The sequence below is a fragment of the Gallus gallus genome, chromosome 3 (assembly GCF_016699485.2).
Source record: "Gallus gallus isolate bGalGal1 chromosome 3, bGalGal1.mat.broiler.GRCg7b, whole genome shotgun sequence".
NCBI lineage: Eukaryota > Metazoa > Chordata > Aves > Galliformes > Phasianidae > Gallus > Gallus gallus.
In genome coordinates, this window is record NC_052534.1 from 76,092,696 (window position 1) to 76,117,510 (window position 24,815).

The window sequence follows — 24,815 nt, forward strand, 5'->3', positions numbered from 1 at the left end:
TCAAGCCACTTACATAATTTCAAACGAAATTTGTCAAAAAAACTTTCAGACAAAGTCATAATCAATTAGGATGTAAAACTGAAGAGAAAATGAATTTAAATCCTGATTATTCTAAATAGGTTGAACTCCTCCCATAGTTAAAAAATAATTTAAAAAAGGACCAACACAGATGCCAAATAGCAGCTGAGAAAGAACTCTGCAAATTTAGCTGGTAAGTTTGAACAGCAAGTATACCTGGTCCTGAAAGTGAACAGTAAATTTTTAAGAAGTACTACTACCACAATGTCCTTAAAAGTATTTCCCAAGTTTGGAATGGTACTGTTGGTCATACAAGGCATACAGAAGAAATAGCAGCTCATTAATGCTAAAGTGGGGCGTTTTCTCCCCAAGCAGATAACGCTGCCAGCTTGGCAATGCAATTGTAGTCCTACTGCTATTGCAGAGATCAAAACTAGTGCCTTATGGTAAGGTTTATCAGAAGCATCATATGCACACAGACACAAGAGTTCTGGCTGTTTCTTTCCCAGATTTCCAGGGGAGGGATAGGCTTATGAAATAAGGAGTGTATTGTACTTATAAAACATTCTGATGAATATTCAACTTTTAAAGCAGCAGCCCATTAAGTGGTGTTTAAACAAAGACGCAGTCACTGCCGCTCATTCCCACTCCTTCCTTCCTTCCTGCTGTTTTAACAGAAGCATTTATGCACCTGCAGAGAGAACAGGTTGGGGAAATTATTCTGCAGAAACAAGCCAGCAGAAAAACTCCATGGGTTTTTGGTTTTGGTCAGGTTATTTAAGTTGGATTGTTTCTCTGATTACATTTATACCGCAACCATGCAAGCTGCTGTGCTGGCACATCTGCTGAGGTGTGAATAAACAGCAAGGGAGCAGCAGTTGCTGAAGCTATTTTTGACACTGAAAACCATAGATCAGAAAATCGCACATAAATCATCTCTAGCCTTGTCTACTAGAATTGCATTGCACTCACAAATTTGCCTGCTCTCTTCCAAACATTAACAACAACAGTCTTCTCTCCTAGAGAAAAGGAGGCTCAGGGGATACCTCATCACATTCTGTAACTTCCTGAAGGGAGGCTGGGATGAGGAGAAGGTCGACCTCTTGTCTCAGGCAACAAATAGGATCTGAGGAAATGGCCACAAGTTGAGCCAGGGGAGACTTAAATTAGACAAAGAAAAACTTTTTCTCTCAGAGAGTGGCCAAGCACTGGAATGGCCTGCCCAGGGAGGTATTGGAGTCGCTGTCCCTGGTGGTGTTTAAGAGGTGTCTGGATGAGGTGCTGAGAGATATGGTTTAGTAGCTTGTGGTAGTAATGGCGATAGGAGGATGGTTGGACTAGATAATCTTGCAGGTCCTTTCCAACCTTGTGATATTATGATTCTCCGAACATTCTTCGTATTTGAGAAGTCCTTACAGACCAGGAAGACCTGCTAAGATATATGAATAGCTTTGTCCTTGGTCATAACATTTGCCCGACAAGCTGCTACACTACAGGTGAAGTTGAGAGAAACGCTTTATCCTGAATGATGCATGTACTGGGAGTGATTCAGCTGATAACAATTACCAACAAATCTTTCTTTTTGAGGATGATGAACTCTTAAAATGCTCACAATGGCAGCTTTACCTCAACCACTTGACAAACTTTTAGATAAACACGCAACACAAATTAAGATTTTCATCCTGCACAATATCTAGTGTGAACATGTACCTTAGGACTTGGTCTGCCCTACTGGGTGCAATCAGAGACTGCTCAGAGGGTACGGAGGATTAAAAGCTTAAGAAATAACCTTCAAGATTAGTTACTCATTCTTTAAACACTTCACTGACTTTCCAAGAAACTCAGTCTGAGTAAGCATTATAAGATAAGACCATAAATAAGCCTTGTAACCTTCTTTCTAGGCCGTTTTATTTCTATACGTAGCTAAAAGCTGATGCAAGAAAAGCTGTGCAGCTTTGTATAAAAGTACCTGGCAAACCCAGACATTTGGAACTTTGATCCACGGATCCTAATTCTCCACCACTGGATGTGAAGCAGAGTATGTACTGTATGAAAGATGTTATAGGAACCATACATCTTAGTCATGTAATTTATTATCTTCCACTTAAGTCAGTATATTTGGAAAATAATTTGTGCTATCCAAAGACAGTCTTAAAATTTTACCTTTAAGGAACTGTCCACTGTCAGCAGTGCAATCTGTTTCTCTGAGACTTGACTTTCCACATACCTGATGGGAAGGAGAAACAGGAACACAAAAATTACAATGTAGATTGAGCTTAAAAAGTTATAAGGTTAGAAAATTTAAAGCATTTATGCTGCTGTAAGGATTTACTTGAAAAGATTCAAAAAGGGACAGTCAGATCCAGCAAGTTGAAAGGCCACAAGAAAACCCCAGAGATTATGTTCCATGTCGGCTTAACAAGCCGAAGAGTGATTTATGGTTGCTTGTGGTAATAGCTGTATCAAGGACAAGAGGAAAAAGCAGAATACAAACCACAGAAGCTGTACTCTACACCAGAAAACTAAGGGTTCCTGAAATTACTGAGCACCATCCTCCTTTTGATAGATTTCTTTCTTTACACAAACATATTCACCCATAGCCCACGGTTTTCACACTTCACAGATTCTTTTCATCGTTCTCAATGACTAAACATAAGACTGTCCAAAAATTTATTTCACCTCTTACCTTCTAAAAGAGGGCAGTCTTCGAACATTTTCACACTGATTATGTGATAAAGAATTTACTCTCCTCTTTGCTTCTTCCAGCTGGCAACACAGTACACTAAGAGGATTGGAATGGAAGTGTTCCACAATACAGAGCTGAAAAAGAAAGCAAGAACCAGTGATGATTCAACAAAATTCATCCTTCCTGCTATGTCTACCCTTCAAGGCTTTCTTATCACTACAGTGCATACAGTACAGTGGCAGTAATGGCATTCCTTTTAAAAAAAAATCATTACCGTTCGTAAACATTCCACAAGTCACATCACTGTCCTACACTGATTACAGAGCTTTAAATGCAGTCGTATAACTACTTTCTTTGCTTTATCTGCTACTCAAATTCAGTATCTCATCGTTTCCCCTCTTACATAACCATAACTATAGATTGTCAAATACTTTCTATTCATTTATGCAAATCACTGCATTCTTTAGGTTACATATTCAGCTCCAATGTTCACAAACGTGTATATATTAAGATATGTAAATCAACTACAGTATACAAGTAAACTTACCACATCCTTATTTCAATTTCTGTTTCACGTGCACAAAAATACACCGCTAAGTTCTTACTATGCACAAATACAAATTCTTTGTCACTAATTTTAGCTGTCTTAAATATTCCTAGTACCAGGGCCTTAACAGCATGTGTTGATCACATGTAGTCTTAAAAATAGGCAAACAGGCAGAAAACCTCACTAAAAATATTTAAAGCAAAAACCATCAAAGGAAAGAGACACTTCCTGTCTCGTTACGTTACGTTAGCCTTACTCCTAGACATAACTGGGACCATGGTGATCCCTTGTGAACATCAGTTAGGAAATCTGATCTGAAATTGCTTCCTTGATATTTTCTTGAGTACTTTAATGCACAAGGATGCAGCCATACTCTGAAGACTAGGGTTTGTATTTCCACATCAGGCCAACGGGGAATCCTTAAATCCTGGCAACTCTTTCAAATAAGAGAAGCTGGATCTTAAAAATCAAAGAAGCCTGGACACTCTAAATGCATATGACTTGAAAATATCAAGTTTTACTGGCAAGTCCATCCGTGGCACCCAGCAAAAAGAAACAAAATCCAGAGGTCTCAGAAAAGCCCACAAGGAATAAAAGCTACATTGAGACTCAGACGTGGAAATACATCTATATACAAAGACAAGCCAAAAAAAACATAGCCTGTGTAATTTTAAACGATTATTATTATTTTAATAAACTTTACCAAGTCTTCCACTTTGTCTCCTGAGAGGGTAAATGTCCTGAATTGGTGTGCAGCTGATCACAAGCATCACCTACTCTGAGGCAAAAAGCAAGTGACCCTATAGCTCCTATTTATCTGAAAACCTAAGCGTGAATGCAGAAATTACTCCAGAAGGACTTCTAGCATGGAGAGAGGAAGAGACGCTGCTGTAGCTGACTCACACCATGACAAATCCATCCCAAGAGGATCAAAGCAGCAACTTGATACCCAGCTGGAGAGCAGTGCCAAGGGTGTTCGAAGCTACAACTTAAACTACAGCAAAAGAGAGGTGTTTCTACCCACTATGGCAGGTCACACTAAGCATATCTTTTAAATACAACTTCTTGTGGCAGAATGAGCTGTCTTTTAAATGCTTGCTTACACCCAATCCTGGAAGCTTTTCTTTAAAACTTTGGCAGAGAAACACCCACCTGTTCACAGAACCAAGCTGTTTTCAAAGGGAATTTTTTCATCCACATCAGTGACAGAAAGAATAGGAACCAGAAATGTCTTTCAGTGTCTAATAATCATGAATGAATCACACTTCGTTTTCACCGCCCATAATGTGAGTTCCCATTACCATCGCCTACCTGAAATCCTTTGATAAAATTCTGGACAGAAAAATCATGGTAGAGGAATATGTTGATGAGAACCTGCAGAACTTTCTCACTCAGTTTAAGTGGAAACTGGGTTGTTAAAAGTATCTGAAGGGGACAAGAAGGAAAACGCAGGCATAAAAATTCTTTCCTGAATTCAACTCAGCATAATTTATATTCACAATTCAATACAACTCTCAGCATGCATTAGCATTTGACTAAATGAAATTCTGAATACACTGCCAACTTCTAAAAACATATATGCAAGGACAAACACCCATGTAAAGACTGTCTTTCACTTTATTATTTTACCACATCTTTCTAAGTTCCTTGTACTAATTAACGTGCAATGTTTCAGTTAGTTTTAGCTTAACAAGATTTTTGTATTATTTTTTAAATTACAAACAATGGAAAACAGATTGCTGTAACAACTGGGGATACCACTACTTTCAGCACGTGAAGCAGCAACTTTAGAAATCCTGCACAAAGGAGTACATGGAAAAATCACATAAGCAGAGTGCTTATTTGAATTGATCACTTGGATAACTCTGCTAACTTTTTACAGACCACAGAATTCAAGCTGAACTGAATTTTTCTGTTTTTAAGGCTATCCTTTTCTAAGCAAAGTGAAACTCAGATCAAAGCACTACTCTTCTTTAAAGAGGTGGGAAGGTCAAAGTAATAGCCCAAGCAAGCATGCACAGATGCCAGTTTAAATCAAAGATGAAAGCAGGTGTGTCTCAATGCAGGCAGGAAGCTCTCAGTGCTAATAATCTACCCTGCAGTTATGGATAGAGATATCCAAAATTCACATCTCTCAGGAACAGATTTCATTTCAAAAGCTTCAGACAAACTTGTATTTAAAGGCTGCACGTGTACACCGTGCTTGAGTACATACACTTTTCCTATTCAGGAAAGGAATTACCTTGTCAATTATAGTAGACAGGTGGTCCTTACAGGAAAGGGACTGGAAAAGCTCTATGCACAGCAGAGAGGAAACAGAGTGAGGAAGTAAGCTGTGGATAATCATTGGAGATGTAGCGATTCCAAAAATCAGTACAAGAGGAAATTCACCAATATGCTGACTATGGGAAGGAGGGGACAAAAAACAACAATAACTTAACAGTCACATTACAGAAAGTCATGAAATAAACACATTATGTTCCTACCACAGCATTGACCTCATATGACTGAGCTGCAATAAAGAAAAAAAAAACAGTAGTTTTGATGCACAGTAAAAGGAGAAAAAACACAAAAGGAAGCTACTATAGACCTGAAACAGAAAACAAATTCAATTATATTTTAGGATTCATATTTCAGGTAGCAGCATAAAAAGCACCTTTTCAGTTACAGTACTGCAGGGACCCATTCAGAGAACTGAATGTTAGCACTCAATTTTTTTTTTCCAAAGAAATAAAGAAAAACGAGAAGAGACTTTGAACAGCCATCAGCCTCAAGAACACCTACAAATTTTACAGTACTTAATAACGGAGCAATACATTTGAAATTCCTCTGAAGTTCCATGTTCTCATTGCACTTGAAAAAGAATTTCAACTTCTCCAATTTCAATTTTCCTCTTCAGATGTTTTTGGTTTTTTTAGTATATACCATTAGCCAGGACTGAAAGCTGTATTCATTGGGAACTATTTATACAAAATGCAATATTTTCAGTGTTATTTTATCATTATATTCCCTTTTTTGTTTAAATTGGAGTTTCAAAGGAACACAAATGCTGCTATCTTAAATCACTTCCAGGTTAAATTTGACAATTTATTCATTTTTTTAATTGTCTTTTACCACAGCCACTTATTAACCTTAGTGTTTCAGCTGACACCCCCACAATTACCTCCTTGCTATAAATCTAAACACAAAAACAAAACTTTACATATTACTGCCCACTGTTCATAATCGAAAAGAATTTCAACAGAGAAATTTAATCCCGTGATTAACAAAGCAGAAGAATCTCTTCTTTACCCACTTCATCTTAATAGTTCAACTGCCACATTTCAGACAAATGGTGAGAATAAATCTGAGTTCCACAATCAACCCAAAGATCTTTTTAAAAGTATTATGCAACTCTTCCCAGCTTTCATTTTATCCCTCTTCTGCTTTAATCAAGCCAACTCCTAGTCATAAAAACAGCTGAATCCTCTGAAATTTTCTGAAACATGGTCTACTTTAAACATGTACATACAACTAGTAGGCTGTGACAGACATAAACTTCACTTCGTCTGCACTCCACATGCTCATAATGAGGTATTTATCCTTGCCACAAAAAGCAAAATAGAGCACGATACTTAAGAAACAATTAAAATCTCATTTCCCCCCGCCTTACAGCCAATTATTTCGACATAATTGTGATTTCTGATTTTACTTCTTGAAATGCTCCCCAGAGAACCCATCTGCCAGATTTGAAGTAGAAAACAATTTTGTTGCGGGCCTCACAGCAAGTGAAATTGCCTAGCCTTATTTAGAGGTGACATCAGACGTGCATGCTGTAACTGCATTAACTCTACAACTGTGGCACCGATCCTGCTACAACTGCACTTTCAGCCAGGGTGCTCTTTTTGGAGAACAGTCGGGCTAATTACTGCAGTGCTGGAGATGATTTTAAGGAAGACAGCACTAAGGAAGGACAGAAGCACAGATGCATCTGAAGTAGTCCGTCACTCACTGCTCAATCACTGCTGCAAATAAGCAGCATCAATATCTGCTCCAACTCCCCGCTGGTAACGTTCCCTCATTTTTACACTTCTAATCAGTTGCAAATAGAAAACAAGTAATGGAGTGGAAGAACAAAACTCCAAGTGACATTACCTGCTGATAACTACAAAGTCCTGAAGTACTTTTGTGGTGAAACTTTCCATGTCTTTGAAGATAACAACAACTGGAGGAGACTGCCAGTGTCTGGAAGACGTTCTTTTTTTGCCTGGAGTCTCAGAATCTGTTCTCTTTAAAGTCATTGGTTGTACATTAATAAACAGAAGGCAATCAAATAAAAAAGACTGAATCCCCCATCTACAGTAATATAATGTTCCAAAGTGACACAACTGACTTTTTTGCCACAACAGTATTTATTAGAAGCATCTAGAAATCCAATTTTATTTCCTTCTGTTTGGCATAGCAGGAAAGGCAAAGAATATACAAACGAAAGAGAACTGGAACTGGAGCTGTTTAGTCTGGGGAAGAGGAGGTTGAGGGGAGACCTTATTGCTCTCTTCCAATATTTGAAAGGCGCTTACAGCGAGAGCGGGGTTGGTCTCTTCTCACTGGTGACAGGACGAGGGGAAATGGCCTCAAGTTGTGCCAGGGGAGGTTTAGGTTGGATATCAGGCAACACTTCTTTGCAGAAAGGGTTGTTAAGCACTGGAATAGGCTCCCCAGGGAGGTGGCTGAGTCACTACCTCTGAATGTCTTAAAAACCATCTGGATGTGGTGCTCAGGGACACGATTTAGCAGAGGGTTGTTAGAGTTAGGGTAGTATGGTTAGGTCGTGGTTGCACTCGATGACCTTTAAGGTCTTTTCCAACCTGAGCTATTCTATGATTCTATATGCCATCAAAGACAAAGACAACTCAGTGGGACAGAATCAGTAATGCTCTGCTGAGACTGTGGAATATTTTAGCCGGGGACATGGAAGCTGCCCATTCTCTATATATTTACACAGCAATTAAAAGAATGTTCACTCATTAAACTTCTACTTAACATGCTGCTCATAAAAATCACTTCTAGCTTTCATTCAAGACAGAAAAAGAAGCTTGAATAAAACACAAATAGCTTTATTAAACATAAGGATAAAAAAACATTTAGAAAGTTATTTTGTCACTGCTTTTCCTTGTAGTTTGGGTTGCAGACGACACAGTGCCACATCAGGCAGTGCGGTGCCTTTCCCCTAGAGGGCTGTTCTCTCTTGAACTTATATTTTAATAAACATCCCAGCACTCCTGGGAGTAAAGCACCTAGCATGAAGTTGATATTGCATTTTAAGCTTCTGGTTCCCAAGTAAACATATTGTAACATAGCAGTGTACCTACTTTTTTCCAGAATTCTGACATTCATGCCTCATCAGCAATGAACTCTGCATCTGTTACATATGTTACAGATTTATACTTGAATCTCCTCAGTCTCAGCTGTTTCTTAGCATTAGATGAAAAAGTTTACCTTCCGCATTTTTTCACTACTGCATATAAATTTGAGGTATTCCATTTCCTTCTCTTAAAGAATATAAAGGTCAGATGTTTTTGTAAACCAGCGATACAAAAAAAATCTTACCTTTGTTGCACTCTCATACCAGTTGATAAGAGTAGTCATTGAACAACGTACTCTACTACGGGAAACGTGTTCATAGTCCTCCTCTTCTGATGAGTCCACATCTATACAGCAGTTCATCAGCTGTCCCAACAGCTTCTGCATCAGATTTTTTATGCCTTCACAACACATTTTTAGAAATACGATGCAAACATTTGGTTAGTGGCCTACATCCTCAGTATTTCTTTAACTCATACTCTAAGGAACTTCCCCAACTTCTTATTTTTCACTTTTCTACCTAGATAGCAATAATTCACATCAAGATGTGTGCTGCAATAATGTGAGTGTAAGCATTTGAAAGTGGAATGCATACATACATCAACTGCTCAGAGGAAAGCCAACCTACACTATTACCACGCAATACACTAAGCAGCATGCTCTCAACATTCATGCTACAACTAAGCAGCATTTCCATCTTCACTGTCTGAAACAGAACTAGACACATCTTAAAACACAGTAGGAATTCCTGTTGTATTATCGTGGGATTGAACAAATCTTTTGAAGGTGTTCAAGATCTCTCCATCTCAATATTCTTACATCTGGGGACAAAAACTAGAATTACTAGTTAATTGATAGATTATTCAGATGAAGAAGCAAAGCTATTGCAGAATTTACCTGGGCAATCTTTGGCTTCCAGCAATGCTATGTAGGGAGTAACATTATTCTGAAGGACTTCTGAGAGACTTCTAAAGGTGAAGTCGTGATCTGTAACGTTCACACCTAAAAGAAAGATGATTTAAGTAAGTGTATATTTCCTGTGACTTGTGACCATGGCGACTGAATGATAAACTGAGCCGCAGATTAAAAAAAACAGGAGATAACACAAATATTCAAGGAAGGAATGAAAAGCATCACTTCATCTATGAGGACCGACGAAAAAACAGCACAAGACTGAACATACATATTAATACCAGTCAGTTGAAAGGAACAGGGAATCACTGTAAAGACGCCTCATGGAGAATTTTTCCTTACTCTTTATGAAAGATTTCTCAAGAGTGCAAACCTGCAAGGAATAGGATTGGTTTCCTAACTTCCCTGTCACTCATAACCTCAAAGACATCCACAGGCAACTAATCCCACAGATAAAAAGATGAAATTCACTTTCCCTAGGAGAGCAGCAGTGCAGACCCCCGAGACCTGAATCTGCATGGGACTTAGGCAAGGAGGGAAATTACTGTGAGTTTTTATGAACTACAGTCTGAATTAATTATGACCTACTCAACATTTACTGCCTTTGTTAACATCCTTAGTCTAAAAAGAAAGGAAAGGGGGAATGAGGAAAAGGGGGGGAGAAAGGGGAGTCTTCAGAGGGCAAATCATAGCTTCTTTTACACAGAAATATTCAGAGCATGAACTTCTCACTTTCTACTACAACCAAAAGCAGACTAACCTTCCACTCTTTGTTAGTGTTGACACGATACATCTGCAGCACAGGTTTATGAACCAGTGAAAACATAATCTTGTTGCCCTGAACTAGGTTCAGGTTTACAGTTACAACTAGTTGAAAGGGGGAAAAAAAAAGACTTCAGAACTGCACTAACTTTGTTAGTAAGGCCTTCAGCTATTTTTCTCATCCTCTGCTCCTTTTCCAAGATAAAGATGCTGCTTTCTTACATGTAATGATGCTCTGCAAGAGTCAACCCATTAACATATATCAGAAATACAGAAGCTGTATAATTCCATGCCATAGGGATTAGTCATAGAAACCACCAAGGAAATTAGTGCCAGATATGGGAATAGAATCAAAGCATCTCTGCTGCATCAAGAAAAACAACCCAAATGACTACTGGTTGCCTAAGATGAACCCCTAAGGAAGGAGCAAATTTATTGCACTAAGGTACTAAGCATACAGACAAAATGGAAACAGGTCAACTCTTGCTTCCTACTCCCAGCACAATCTCTTCCGTTAACATTTCTGAAGCTGACTTGGCCTGCACCGATTGCTGTAAATATGTGAAACAATTCTCTTTGATCTCTGTATCAATTTCAAGCCTCTGTAAGAGTACAGATGGACATAACAGAATGTATCTTTAAGAAGTTACCCAAGACAAGAGCCGCAGTAGGGATTTCTCTGGACTTCGTCCGACACGTCCATTCTGTTTTCTTCTCTTGGAATGCAGAATGAGACCGCCTCAAAAAACTCACTAGGTTATCAAATAACTGTTCATTCAATTCTTCTTCTATTTGCTGTGAGGAGAAAAAAAGAATTTCATCTAAACAAATGTGGAAACACCAGAATATCCTCGTTTTCCTACCCTTTTCCTGTATCAGTTTGCTCCCGAAAACTCCAGGGTTATATCTGGAGTAGCACTAGGGGTTTTCTTCTTAGAGCTGTAAGGTGCAAGAAGTGACACACATAGCTGTGAACTTGATTTTAAATGAAGTCACAAAGGTTGGCACAAGCAGCATTGCTGAGGAAGCTACCGGGAGAGGCAAGACCACATCTCCAGGATGCTGCACATGATGCCTGCTCAAAACCTGAGCTCCATTTCAACTACAGACAAGAGTTCCTGGTGCACTCCTTGTAAAGGGCTGATAAGCTGGTGAGAGAGTACACAAAAACCTTTTCATCCTCTACTTATTCAAAAATATTCTGACCTTTTTGATATTGACTGTCTGCCTGAGCTCATACCAGATAAACTGTATGGTAACTGAGGGGAAATTGCAGCATGACATTTTAAAAAGATGAGTTTATGCCATCAGCTTTATAACAGCATCACGCTAGTTCCTATGTTATTACAGATCCCACAACAATCCTCAGAGCATCACCTTCCATACCCAACACGCCATGAGCCTCTGATCATTACTGCACGGGTTTTCACTGAGCCAGTCTAAAAAGTTTCTGAGTCCTCACGTTGCATGGTTACAGTTTCTATTATTTCTTCCCCTGCACACTGTGAAGAATTCAGACTGTCATAGGACTATGTATTTACACAGCTTTCTTAAATCCATCAGGGCCTTTTTTGGGGGGGGGGGGGGGGGGGCAAAATAACTTTGTTATTTGCACTGTTCTGGCAATTTCCACAAAGTATATTAGTTTGCTCTGCATCTCAGGCAACCAGCTTATTTACTTGCATGACACTGCTTACTCTGGGAAATTTGAAAAGATGAAAAATTGAACTGGAAGTTCAATCACTATTACAGTACTAACAACCAGAGCCTGAAAACCATTATTTGCACGTTACAGTTCTAAAATTACCATGTTACAGCCCTGCACTTGGGATTGGTGTTTCTAACGTGGATCCTTGAAGCACACCTGAAATTTGTCACCTTTAAAGAAGTGAATGTTTCTGAAAGCCCTTGATGTATAACAACATTTGCAAGACACTGTTGAAATCAGTGGTTAAAACCAAGACATCCTGCAACACTGGAACAAAAGAGGTCAAAATCACACATTCCACAAATCCAAAAAGGAGTACAGTGCTTTTACCAGCTTTCCATGATATGAGAAGCCTGAAAGGATGTCAGCACGAAATGCTACCTCTGCAGCCCTGTTTATGATAGACACACAAAGGTTGAGTGTTCCTCAGCAAAGTACTTGGAGATCAAATCCTCTTCAGTATTCAATACCTCCATTAGAAACCAGAGAACTGGAAAAACACCAGCGCAAGCACAGAGCCTGCCAACAAATCATCAGGTAGCAGTATCCTGGCAAAAAAAACTTTGGTGAATTCCCTGCTAGCCTCTCATAGCACACTATCAGAATCCCCAGCAGTCCAAAATTCTACCACGGGTCAGGTTTACTACACCAGAGTTACTGAAGAAATAAAATCTCTGGTTTTAAAAAAGGTAAAGCTCTCAGCTACCTGGTCTGACTTCACAAGTGATGCTACGTAGAGCAGCAGCTCACACTAAACACCTTCCAAACTGAATTATCACAATTATCTATGTAGAGACAATTATCGCCTCCAAGTTTTCCAAGAGTGGGATAAAAGGACAGTAATTCAGAACTCAGTAGGAAACATTACAGAGACCCCAGAAGCTTGGTGAATAAAATTCTATGTATAGCAGCAAAAATAACTGCAGGCAATCTGCCCTTTGGTTAATCAAACTAAGGCAAGGCCTACATCAATTTGTCAGCGTAGGATCAAGTGTCTTCTACCAGGAGGAGAAAGAACAGAAGAGAGTATTTATGACAGTCCATCATAGAGAACAATGGTAGGAGACTTAGGACAAGAAATAATCATGATTTTCCAGATGGCAATGGCTCTGTGCTTCTATATAGATAAGAGAGGCTTTTTACAATGACAGCCATTCTGGAGCAAACCCTTGTAGAGCACTAGGAAAAAAACCCTCATCGACCTGAAAACCCTGCAGCCACTGTTTGCTAACAAGCAGCATTGTTTTAAAACCCTTGACAACAGTGTGCCAAACAAAGAAGACATAAGAAAAGGTCTTCCAGAAGGGGCTACAGCATGTTGTCTTTCCTGTAATCCCACTGTGCAACTGACAAGGCACTTTCCTTTTGCTAGTGCTGGTGGCTACCCTGTCAAGCCAAAGCAGACGGCAGGTAGATATCAAATACACCTCCAAAAGCCTCTATGTATGCTCTTTAATCAGCACTGTGACGTTGTGCACTGCTCTGCACACTCTGGTTAGTTATGGTTTGAAAAGGGCGTTGACTAGTCAAAGCGAGGTGGATTGCGGAATAGCAGGGAGAGAACTAGAGGAATTTATGAGTTTAGCCTAAGGGTCTAAATTGTAAGCTTCATCCAGCTGGCTACTACTGGATATCCCAAAACGAACTTTGGGAAAAAAAACCCTCAATGTTCAGTGCCCAATAGTAGGCATAGGAATATGGAATACTTGCCCAGAATCCTTGACATCAAATAGAGGAGGAAATCCCTGCTGTACAGAAGCAATTATTAATACTATAATACAAGCCAGCTGGCTATTCAGACACAACAGCATGCCATCTAACACACAATTAGGAGGCCACAATTCAGTATGAAATTAACTCCCATCCCCACCAGACAAACCTACTGACACGGTCCATACTAATTTAACAGACTAAGTGTACAGCTATGTCATTCAGTATTTGACACCCATGCAGTTATATTCACACAAATCCATTGTGAATCTTGAGCTGTTGGGCTCTGTAACACTCAGGACACAAGGAGCTTAAAATCCCTACGGGGCTGGCAAGCACACGACTGAATTGCAGGTAGGAAAAAAAACCCAACAAAATTATGCCAGGAATTAATAAGAAGTTCAATTAGTAAAAACAGAAACTTAGAAGCAGCAGCTTGAAGCCTCAAAAGCACGTAGTGCTATGATCAGAGGTAACGTGTAATTGATGGATTTTCTATATTTATTATATCCTGGGTCAATATTTCTGGCTCTTTTATTGCTTTAATAAACTGCTTATTTAAGCATGTAATAAATAAATAAATAAATAAATAAACAAAGAAGTAAGCAGAACTGTTATAAATGCAAAATGCAGCTTTTGAATTAGGTGCAAGACTCACCTCTGTTTCTGATTTGACCTGTTTCTGTAATGACTGGCAAGTAGCAAACCGTAGCTCACTGTCCTCCAAATCACTGCTTCCTTCTCTGAAATAGTAAGCTAGAAAGTAAACACAAGCACAGACAAGATTATTAAAGCAAAACACTCTTTGCTGAGAAGAAAACAAAGCACTCAACTGAAGCAAGAACATCTTTTTACATATAAATACATAAAAATATATAACCATGTAAGGGAGCTTAGCCGGTTATCTTAGCCAATTAACTAACTGCTCGTATCTTGTTGAACATACTGCCCAACCACAGAGGCAAAAGTAGAAGAGCTGACTTCCCCCTCAAGTCCCATATAGCTAAAGGCTGAAGTAGGGCAAAAAGCTGTTATTGTTATTTTACAAAATAATTAAATAAAACAAGTCTTTCCCCCGTTTCAGGAAATTTTATGGGTCAGCTTCCCTCTTTAAATATTCAACCTTCCATCACTATTACAGTCAGATACGAAGCACAAAGGCTTGCAGGAATACATCAAAGATCCTTTCTGCTCTCTCAGGATAATGCAGTTAATACCAATTTCCAGAAGACAACGAAGTATACTGGGAAAGAACTATTAGGTTCCATGAAATACAGATTTTTATTATTATTTTTAATACATAACCTTAACTAACATAACTATGCCAACAAAACCTTTTAGCTCAAACCAGGCCTCATCTCCAAACTGCCTCTCACTTCTGTATGTGCTGCTTATGGAAAGGAGAAGCAAAATGTCCGAGATTGATCTAGAACGCCTTCAAGCCTTCAGAAATCAGATCCTTTGTGGTGTCTTGGCACATTTTTGGAATGCATCTGGCTTCCCAGGTGCACCTCTGCTTCACAAATCTGAGTACAGAAACTCTCCACCAGCTGCCAACAAGAAAAGCAGAGCCAAAAATACAATCTGAGTTTGAATAGAAACTAGTAAAATTGAGTGCCATCCCTCTTGGTGATTTTTTTCCCCCCTACCACCTTCACACAGTCTACGTTTCCCTTAAAAATGAAAGAAATAAATAGGGCCCGTCCCACTCCCAGCATACATTAAGCAAGCTTTAATGCAGCCTTTAAGGCTTCTCTAGCACTACTTGGAAGAACACAAAGACTGAAGGTAAAGTAAGCAGTCTATTATCTTTAATACTGCCTCATAGTAAAAGGTAAGCTTTTGTCTAAACTCATGTAGATAAAGTTTTATAAGGTCCATTTCCCATCATTCAGCAGAGCACCAGCTGTGGTCTGATCTGTAAAGAACCATGTGATGAGCACATCCAATCTTCCAAATCATTAAAAGCCCAATCCCATAAATGATGAATGAGATTGATCCCTAATCCTCCATTTTCCTTGCCTCCCCTAAACTAACATCTCGTTTACATCCCTAAGAAAAATCACTTCAATACATAACACACTTTGATCACAGAAGCCTTACTGTTTTGAAGAGAATCTAGCCACCGTGTTTTTGTTATTATACCAAAGCATAATATTCTTTCTGTGCTACCAAAACTCAAATTATAGGTGCAAACACGTACAGAAGGTCTTTGCAAGGTCAAAGAGTATCATCAGCCACAACTGAAACTTCACATTTTACAAGTTTAGGTTTCCAAATTGATCACACGCACAGCTAAGTTATGTGTTCTCATCAGCAGCTGTTAGTGGGCAAAGCAGCTCACTTCTGCTTCTCTTTCAGGAGTAGTTCAGTCAAATACATTTTTTGGTGACAAAGTATGTGCTAACTGGAACACGTTTAGGAGGATTTACCCAAGCATTACAAATCTTGCAAAAACAGAAACATCATATTCAGTAAATCATAAAATTCCAGTGTGGTTTAAGTGCATAGGTCTGGGTTGTTAGTGCATTCACCTCGCAATGACTTGGAATGAGAGACCGGATTATATTCTCCTACCTCTCATTCCATGAGGCACAGATGTGCCAACCCTCACATTAAAAATAACTTGGGATCAATTCTGAAGCAGGTGTTGTTTTAAGTCCTTCTGGTAATAAATGAACCTGTGGTGATTTCCAGAAGTCTGGCCATACTACTTTCCCTTCCCTTCCATTTCTTTCTTTCTTTTTTTTAAATACACAAATTGTCACACTTCTTGACAGCTCTGGTGCTGCCAGGAAAGATCAAAAAGCTTTGAATCTGGGAATAAGAACAGTAATTTCCCTGAGCCATTCTCCAACAGCAACTTATTTATGGTTCCAGTAAGACTCAACCCCATTCAGTCTTCCTCAAGTGACAACAGACTTTATATAAACACATTCTGGGTTGGAGAAAAATATACACAAGTACATGGGATGTTCACACATGGCTTTTGCCTTAGGTTACTGAGGAAAAGAAATAATATATATACTATATAGTATATATACTATACAATCTTGGTGGCTGAAGATGAAAAAAAATTACATTAATCAACTACTTGCTTGGGTACTTCTGAAGAAATGAATTTTCACCAATGCTGACATCAAGGAGCCATTCACACAGCTTCAATCAGGACTGAAGCTTCCAGGATTAACCTCCTCAAAGCACAGCAACACATACCAAGGCGTACTAACCTGTTGTTCGAGACACCTTTCTCTTCTTGGGACTTGGTTTGAAAACAAAGCAGCCCTGGAGAACAGTAAGAAAAATAAAAACTTCAAGATCAGCATCAATCTGATTGTGACTCCTGAGGCTGCTTTGCTCCCTGCTAACCTTAGTGCTCCACTAAACCAACAACTAGAAATGAACTTGCCAACATCTGATGGATACCAATTTGTTTGTTGTGCTTTATTTTCCTGTTTCAAGATGGAAAAGCAGTGGAAGCAGTATCCCAGCATCTCTGTGAGGAACTTGTTCACCTTTCAATTATGTTCTTCTGCTCATCCATCAAGTAGATCAGCAAGAGAGGAATCCTTGAACTTGCCATGCACTTTCATTCAGTAGGCTTAAAAATAAGATGAAATGATTCCCCAGAGACACATCAATGGAGTTTTCCCATTAAAGGTTCAGTTAAAAATAAAATAAAGCAAGAGGCTGGGATGAATAGAGGTGATCCAGAATAAAGCAATCACTACAGAAGCCAATTATACCCCTTATCTACAGAGGCCAAGTTCATCCCAACTCAGAAAAGATCACACAACCATAGAATCACAGAATGGCTTGGGTTAGAAGGGACCTTAAAGCCCACTCAGTTCCAAGCCCCTGCCATGGGCAGGGTCATCACCCACCAGCTCAGGCCGCCCAGAGCCCCATCCAACCTGGTCTTGAATGCCTCCAGGGATGGGGCATCCACAGCTTCTCCAGGCAGCTGTGCTGGTATCTCACTACCCTCTGAGTAAAGAATTTCTTAGAATTATAGAATCCTTAAAGTTGGACAGGACCTTTAAAGGTTGTCTAGTCCAACTCCCCTGCAATGAGCAGGGACGCCACAGCTAGATCAGGTTGCCCAGGTCCTGAGCCTGAACCAGCCTTGCCTTGAAAGTCTCTAGGGATGGGGCATCCACCACATCTCTGGGTAACCTGTTCCAGTGCCTCATCACCCTCACAGTAAGACTTTTTCCTTACATCCAGCCAAAATCCACCCAACTATTTCTTCCTAATACCTAACCTAAATCCCCTCTCTTTTAGTTTAAAACCATTCCCCCTTGTCTTATCACTATCAAACTGTGTAAAAAATTGGTGTCTACTTGTTATCATGAAATCATAGAACGGTTCGGGTTAGAAGGGACCTTTAAGATTATCCAGTTCCAACTCCACTGTTATAGAGACACCTCCCATTATAAGCTCCCAAGTAGTAGAAGGCCACAATGAGGTCTCTCCTCATTCCCCAGCTCTCACTGTGAGGTCATTGTGCTAGAACAAGAGTGAAGAAAAACCACAAATGTTCAAAGTCTACAGACTGATCCAATCATTTATTTCCCAACAGAGACACCTGCATAAACAAAGACTACTGAACTCAACCAGAGATGGTTCAGCCAATGGTAAAAGAATGATCAAGTAAAAATAAAGCTCCAGAGTGATGTTCAATATTGCTCACAGATGCTAATCTTTTGGGTGACTTTGGACATGTTATTTCTGCTCTGATCCAAATATGAACTCTAACACTGATACCTATAATGGCCTCTGAAAAACAGCCTTAGGAATCATAGAACTGCCTGAGTTGGAAGGAGTCCTTAAGGCCATCTAGTCCAACTACCCTGCAAGGAACAGGGACATCCACAGCTAAACCAGGTTGCTCTGAATCTGGCTTAGCCTTGAATGTCTCCATGCATAGGGCATCCACACCTCTAGGCAACCTGTTCCAGTGCCTCATCATTCTCATTGTAAAAAACTTCTTCCTTATGTCCAATCTAAATCTTCCTTCTTTTAGTTTGAAACCACCCCCTCTTGTTCTACCACCACAGATCCTGCTAAAGGGTCTGTCCCCTTCTTTCTCATAGCCTCCCTTTAGATACTGGAAGGCCACTCTCAGATGTCCCTAGAGCCTTCTTTTCTCCAGACTGAACACCCCAGCTCTCTCAGCCTGTCCTCACGGGGAGATGTTCCAACCCTTGGATCATTTATGTTGTCCTCCTCTGTGCTTAAGTCAAATGCAATATAAATGCTGTCCATTGAATGCTTTACAAGTGTTGTATTTCCAAACACCACTCAGCATAGCAGAGGCCAGTATGCAAGATGGCCAAGTGCTACACGGAAGACATAGGACACAATGCAAGGACCCTTCACTACTCATATACGTAAAAGCAACAGCTGGTTTGAAAGGGAAATCCACTTGCTCTGGGTTAAATACGAGCTTGGTGACTGCACGGTGACTTCCACACTGAAGGCTCCCGCTGCACATCGCAGCTCAGCGGGAAACACGAGAGAAAGGCGCTACGCGATCACCGCCCCACCACCACAGGAAGTACCAGAGCCGAGACCGCAGCGCCGCAGCCCGGCTCCCCTCAGCCGCCCTCCGCCCGTGCGTTCCCCTCCGCCGTCGGAGTGCGGCCGGCGGGAAAACAACGTCATTTCTCCCACCCTCACCTTGGAGAGGGAGCGCGTGCTCATCTCGCCAGCCCCGCGCTAACGGACAGATGGACGGACGGACGGCGCCAGGAGGAGGGGCGGCAGCACCCGGCGCTGACCCTCGGCGCACGCGCAGTGAGGGAACGCAGCGCCCGCCTTTCCGCGACAGGCAGTGACTTGGCCTCTCCCCCTCACTTGCACGGAATGAAGCGGCCCTCGGCGGGCGGGGCGGGGCGGAGCGGTGGGGTCAAGGGGCGGTGCTGACCTCCCGCCTACAGCACCGCCATGGCGGCTTGTGCCTTTCGCAGGAGCATCGCCCGCCAGGTAGGCTGCCCTCCGCAGCCGGACGGCACAGAGGCTGTGCGCAGTGCTTCGCGGCCGCGGGGAGCGGGGTTTTTCTGGCGTCTGTTTCTGCTTACGCTTTTTGTGCTTTTATTTCAAACGTAGCTCTCTGAAGTTTTGGATTTGCCACCGGAGAACTTAATAAAGTCCATCTCTGCGGTTCCTGTCTCCAGAAAGCGGTAGGGGTTGCGTTTAGTCCTGCTGTGCTGACCTCTGTTGTGTTTGTTGGTGCCAGGCTTTAGCGGGTCTTAAGAAACATGGAAAGCCCTAAGCTAACGTACTGGCCCAATTCTAGGGTGCCCAAATCTGATTAAACCACTGTCTTTCTTTCAAAGCAAGTTCCAAACAAAAGTTCATTTCAAAACAGGCAGTGCTTGAATGGCTGATGTTTCAGTATTGATGACCTTGGGATGAAGTTATTGTGGGTTTTTTGCTTTATGTCATGTCTGAGAGCTGTAGTGGTAATAGCAGGTAAATGGCATTTATTCATGAGCATAACCTTTGTTGTTCTGAACTAGTGATCTTGCTGTATCTATTTTAGCACTATATTAGTTAGAATGAAGGTAATACTGAGCCTTCAGATGTAGTTTTCTGACCACAGTGTATTCTCACATCTCTGTGACTGGGTTATGCTTGCCAGTTGGACTTGCCATACTCAAGTCAGCTTGAATTTGTCAAATCTCCCCATCACTGCAATGTATTTCTTCCCTGATTTTCATCTGTTCTTTTATTCAGGCATGATGCTGATTTCCAGCTTTCCGTTGCTTCCATAGAAGAAGGCGGTTCTAGTGATTGCTTAGCACAAGATCTTCAGCTTCGAGCTCAGAAGCTAGCTGAGAAGGTATGCTACCTTTAGCAGGCCAGGCTTCCAATCCCTCTCTGCCTGAGATCAAGGTTTCTTAGAAGAGAATTGTCTTTGTGGCCATTCCAGGCCATGGGAGATGGCAGTAGCTGAGGCATTGAGAGTAACTACAGTATAAAAAAGAAGCAGCAGGTATACAAAACAAGATATCTAGAAGTGACTCAAGCCTTGAAGAAGCAAAAGGGACAGGGAAGAAAATAAACAATCTTTGAGGAGCTGGTGTGCATCAAGTTGGAAGTGGGATCAGAAAGGTGATCCTAGGGTTTGAAAAAGATCCTTCACAGTCTACAAAGATGTGGCTGATGCCAATGAAGAGGAACGTGAACAAAGCAGTGGCAAAGTTAGTTGCGAAGAGGCACTAGCAAGAAAATAAAAGTGCAAAAAAGATTATTTATCTGATTTAGAAAGAATGAGTTTTAAAAGTGATCAGTAGGGTTGCTGTTTGATCAGGAGTTAACGAGGATGAATAAAACAATTGCAGTGTTATTGAGATGCTAAACTGTTTCTTCATTTCATTCTTCACTGCTGAGATGTTGAAGAGCTCCGTACCTTAGAACCACTTTTATAATAGGTGAATATTCTGAGTTAGGCAGAGGAAGAGCTGATGTTGCCCAAACAGAAGTACCACCGAAAATTCTGAAGCAGCATTAAGATGCTCTGGAATCACAGAGTAATCCAAGTTTGAAAGGGTTTCAGGAAAAGTTACCTGTAGGTTGTTGGCAGTTTTTGGATGAGGTCGCTCAGAAGTTTTGAAATCCACTCAGGTTTTATAAGCCTCCAGGGATTTGACAGCCTCTGTGGGCGTCCTGTCTGAGTGACTAACATCATGGCAGCAATTCTTTTGCATGTGTCTAGTCTATCACTTGAAAAACAGTTGGGTTCCCAATGATTAGAAAGTTGCAAATGTGTCTCCCTCCTTTGTTGTTTGTGGCTCAATAAGTAAATCTTGGCCACAAAGTCTCATGTTTACAGGGAGAAAGGGTTGTAACTGCAAAAAGGAACAGACCATCAATATCAGCTTCCAAATTGTATACTGTGCTGGTTAGTTGAAGGAAAAAAAATCATTGATCTCTTAGAATGTTTTTTGTTGTGTAACGGCTAAAGGCAATGCATTTATTATTATTTCTTTAGACTGATCACGTCATCGCTCCACAAAGAAGATGAACAGTGTAGAAGTAGGCAAAATAGAACTGTTATATGCAAAACTAGCATTGGGATAGAGAAACGTATGCAGCGATGAGTTTTTGTCATGATAAGCAGTTGATAGTGCCTCAAGGTTCAATACTATGGGGTTAGTGTCTTAAGAGGAAATTGGTCACAATATTTGAAATGCTGATATTTAGGTTAGATAGACAAGACTGAAACAGGTTTTGTTGACTAAAGTGGCCTAAATAATGCAATGTGATGCTAAGTGGGACATCATATGCTCTGATATGCTGAGAATTGCCTGTCAGAAGGGTCTTGTATTCATTGGCTTTTGGTTTTTATCTGGGAAGCTGATTCTTGCTTCGTCTTTGAACTGTTAGATCTTTGCTGAGGGGGAACTTTTTACATTATTACTGTTATTTTTAATTTGTATGCTCCTACATAGCATGAAGACACTCTGACCCAAGTCTTAGGTATGAGAAAATCTGTACTGTAGAACTCTATCATACTTGACGGAAAGGTTCTTAAAGCTATGGAGAGGTCAAGTGAGCTCTCATACTAAAGAGAGATGAAAAACACCAGAATACTAACAACAGCTTATATAGAAAACGTTAAGCAGAGCAAACTGTATGAAGCAAGTGCAGTGAGTGGGGAATTTTTCTGCCTGCCTCTTAATGTTGGTAAAAAGGACCTTCAGTAACATGGAAAGGTGGGAAATTCTGAGTCAGTCCAAGAAATATTTATTCATGTAGCTCATGAATAAACAATAGAATTTGTTGTTGTTGGAGCTTGGATATAAAAGGGGTATAATTTCTTCCTCGTGCTGATGTGCTTCAGTCAGAATTAATAGCTTGCCTCTCTCATAGACATTAACCAAGTTGCATGTAGTTGGTTATTTTATTGTTTGTTTTCATAGGAAGTTTCTTGGCTCCCAAAGGTGGCTAGGTTAGTAAGGAGGAGGCCCAAACACTCAACCTGTAAAGAAGCAAAATTTGTTTAAAGAGGAGGTTGCTCACAGTCAAAATAAAACACAAACTGGGCACGTGCAAGGACTGAAAATAAATGTTTGGTGTTTTGCATTGAGTAGTCAGAGCTAGTAAGCATGGATTAGAAATAACCAAATCATTCTTTATCAGCGGGATTGATTCAGTGATCCATTTACAGTTGCTTTCAATCAGATAAATAACGTGCTAATTTAATCCACTGTGAATATTAAATTTTGAATGGATTGAATTAAAATTCCCCTATTTACCTGTTTTCACAGCGGGTGACTGTTTTATCTTGTTCTTACAGCTAAAGTGTGATGCTGTAGTGAGTGAGATCAGCACTGGTCCAGGAACAGTGAACTTCACAATAAACAGGGAATTGCTAGCAAAGGTGAGTACAGTATTTCAGGTGTGTGAAGGTAAAAATAAATTCCTAAATATAAAATACTCGATCTTAAATATTTTCTATGTAGAACTGCTTGTTTTTCATAGATTTTTCTCCACGAATCCCTGATGCTGTTCCATTATAGAGGCCTAGAATTTGGAAAGAGAGTTTCAGAGTGTATCTTTTTGAGGAAACAGTGTATCTACCCTTTGTGATAACTACATTCTTTCTTTCTTCCCTGTTCCTGCTCCAAAAGGCTGGCTTGACACCTGCTTTGAGTTTCTGAACCCAGGATTTTGATCTTGCATGTAAAGAGTCTTGCTTAGGATAGGAAGGATGATAAAAAGGTATCTGAAATAAGTGTTTGACCACAGATCTGCTGTTAGAACAACCACAAAAAGAAAGATGCCTTTCTCAAAGGCCAATGTTTGACTGAAACAGAAAGCTTAATTTGTTAAACCAGTAACTTAGCATACTCAATCTGTAAGAGCAGTGTTTCAATTGCACTCAGTCTGGATCATCTGCAAGAGCTTCATGAGGACAGGTGGCTGGCTGGCACTGTTAGATTGGGAAGTAAATGAAAGCTTTGCTAAGCCAGTTGAACTAACTTGAGAAGCAAGCTCCATTATGTTGTTCTTCAAGCCCTTAATCTAAGCAGTTCTTATGGAAACAGCACTGTAGCCTTGGAAAATACCCTTTCTGGGTAGGAAATCAGATCTTACCTAATACTCGTGAAGCTCCCTTCCTACCAGGACTTCCTTCCAGTCACTTGGGCTTGTAGCTGTCTTTTACTGAGTGATAAATCTCTTTCTTCTTGTGAATTGCTAATGCCTAGGCATTCCTATTAATTGGTTGCTTTATTTGTTACCAAAGACATGTATTAGGTTTTGGAGTGTACTGGCTTCTCTGTGACAAACTTAAGTATATAGGGTGCACGCAGGTACTTAACTTGCTGCATGAATGCATTGCTGATAGTATAGTTAGTGTAGGATTCATCTTTCCACAAACTGCTTTCAAGCTGTTAAAGAGCTATTTTGAGGAATTTTAGGCAGTTTCCATACTTTCAAAGTAGACATGCTTTTGTACAGATGCTTCCTAGTGTATTTACAGGCTTGTAGGTAGGGAAAGGGGTGAAGGGGTGTTTTGACACATGAGGATTAAATAGGTGGCTTGCTTTGGCACTCGAGGAATGGAAAGCAGGGTGGCTTTTGGTGCCTAGGAAAATCTAGCAGTCTTAGTAGAATGTGAGTTTATTATTATTTCTTTTTTTAGTTTAACCCTTGTGAACTTAAGTGATGTGTAGTTTAGAAGGGGTTTGAATTCCTGCAAGTCTCCTGTTTTTTCTCTTTCCCTGTTCTGTGTGCATATTCTCCTCCAACACAAAAAGAGAAGAATATTAGGCAAATTATTTCTGAAAAATAATAAAGATATACAGTGAGCATTGATGTAAAGTAACTAGAAAAAATAGGTAGATATATTAATCTGCCTTGTGTACCAGAACAAAAAATGGAAGCAGCTTAGATTTATATTACTGAATTTAGAAGTAGCTACATCTCTTCTGGTTTTGCTCACAGAAACCTCTGGCTGATGTTTTTGTGTCCTACTGTTATTAAGAATGATCAGACCGTGAGGTTGTTGTTTCAGTCTACCTGCAGTGAGCTGATGAAGAGGGTTTTGCAGCAACTGTCTAGCCTCTTAGATGGGCTTTAGTGGAAGTCATGAAGACAGGGACTTCTGGACCTCT

General features: G+C 40.2%; 2 protein-coding genes across 9 annotated transcripts in view; one reads left to right on the forward strand and one right to left on the reverse strand.

The window, feature by feature from the left end:
* ORC3 (origin recognition complex subunit 3) overlaps positions 1-19,487 on the reverse strand; it is a 36,939-nt gene extending 17,452 nt beyond the window's left edge. For 2 of the 5 annotated variants that reach the window (NM_001389284.2, NM_001398029.1), the window contains exons 1-11: positions 19,369-19,487; positions 16,917-16,971; positions 14,345-14,442; positions 10,919-11,063; positions 9,492-9,596; positions 8,841-8,995; positions 7,386-7,519; positions 5,494-5,653; positions 4,563-4,676; positions 2,705-2,838; positions 2,182-2,245 (exon numbers count right to left, since the gene is read on the reverse strand). In NM_001389284.2, the coding sequence (NP_001376213.2) occupies positions 2,182-2,245; positions 2,705-2,838; positions 4,563-4,676; positions 5,494-5,653; positions 7,386-7,519; positions 8,841-8,995; positions 9,492-9,596; positions 10,919-11,063; positions 14,345-14,442; positions 16,917-16,971; positions 19,369-19,392 (1,188 nt within the window). In that variant the 5' untranslated portion in view covers positions 19,393-19,487. Of the gene's footprint in view, positions 1-2,181; positions 2,246-2,704; positions 2,839-4,562; positions 4,677-5,493; positions 5,654-7,385; positions 7,520-8,840; positions 8,996-9,491; positions 9,597-10,918; positions 11,064-14,344; positions 14,443-15,062; positions 15,237-16,916; positions 16,972-19,368 lie in introns of all 5 variants that reach the window. The other 3 variants (XM_040697170.2, XM_040697172.2, NM_001031082.3) reach the window with 2 other exon arrangements.
* A 114-nt stretch (positions 19,488-19,601) lies between these two features.
* Positions 19,602-24,815, forward strand: part of RARS2 (arginyl-tRNA synthetase 2, mitochondrial) — a 39,291-nt gene continuing 34,077 nt past the window's right edge. For 3 of the 4 annotated variants that reach the window (XM_015284618.4, XM_015284617.4, XM_025148758.3), the window contains exons 1-4: positions 19,607-19,674; positions 19,798-19,871; positions 20,428-20,533; positions 22,994-23,077. In XM_015284618.4, coding sequence (XP_015140104.2) covers positions 19,636-19,674; positions 19,798-19,871; positions 20,428-20,533; positions 22,994-23,077 — 303 coding nt within the window. In that variant the 5' untranslated portion in view covers positions 19,607-19,635. Of the gene's footprint in view, positions 19,675-19,797; positions 19,872-20,427; positions 20,534-22,993; positions 23,078-24,815 lie in introns of all 4 variants that reach the window. The other variant, NM_001278019.2, reaches the window with a different exon arrangement.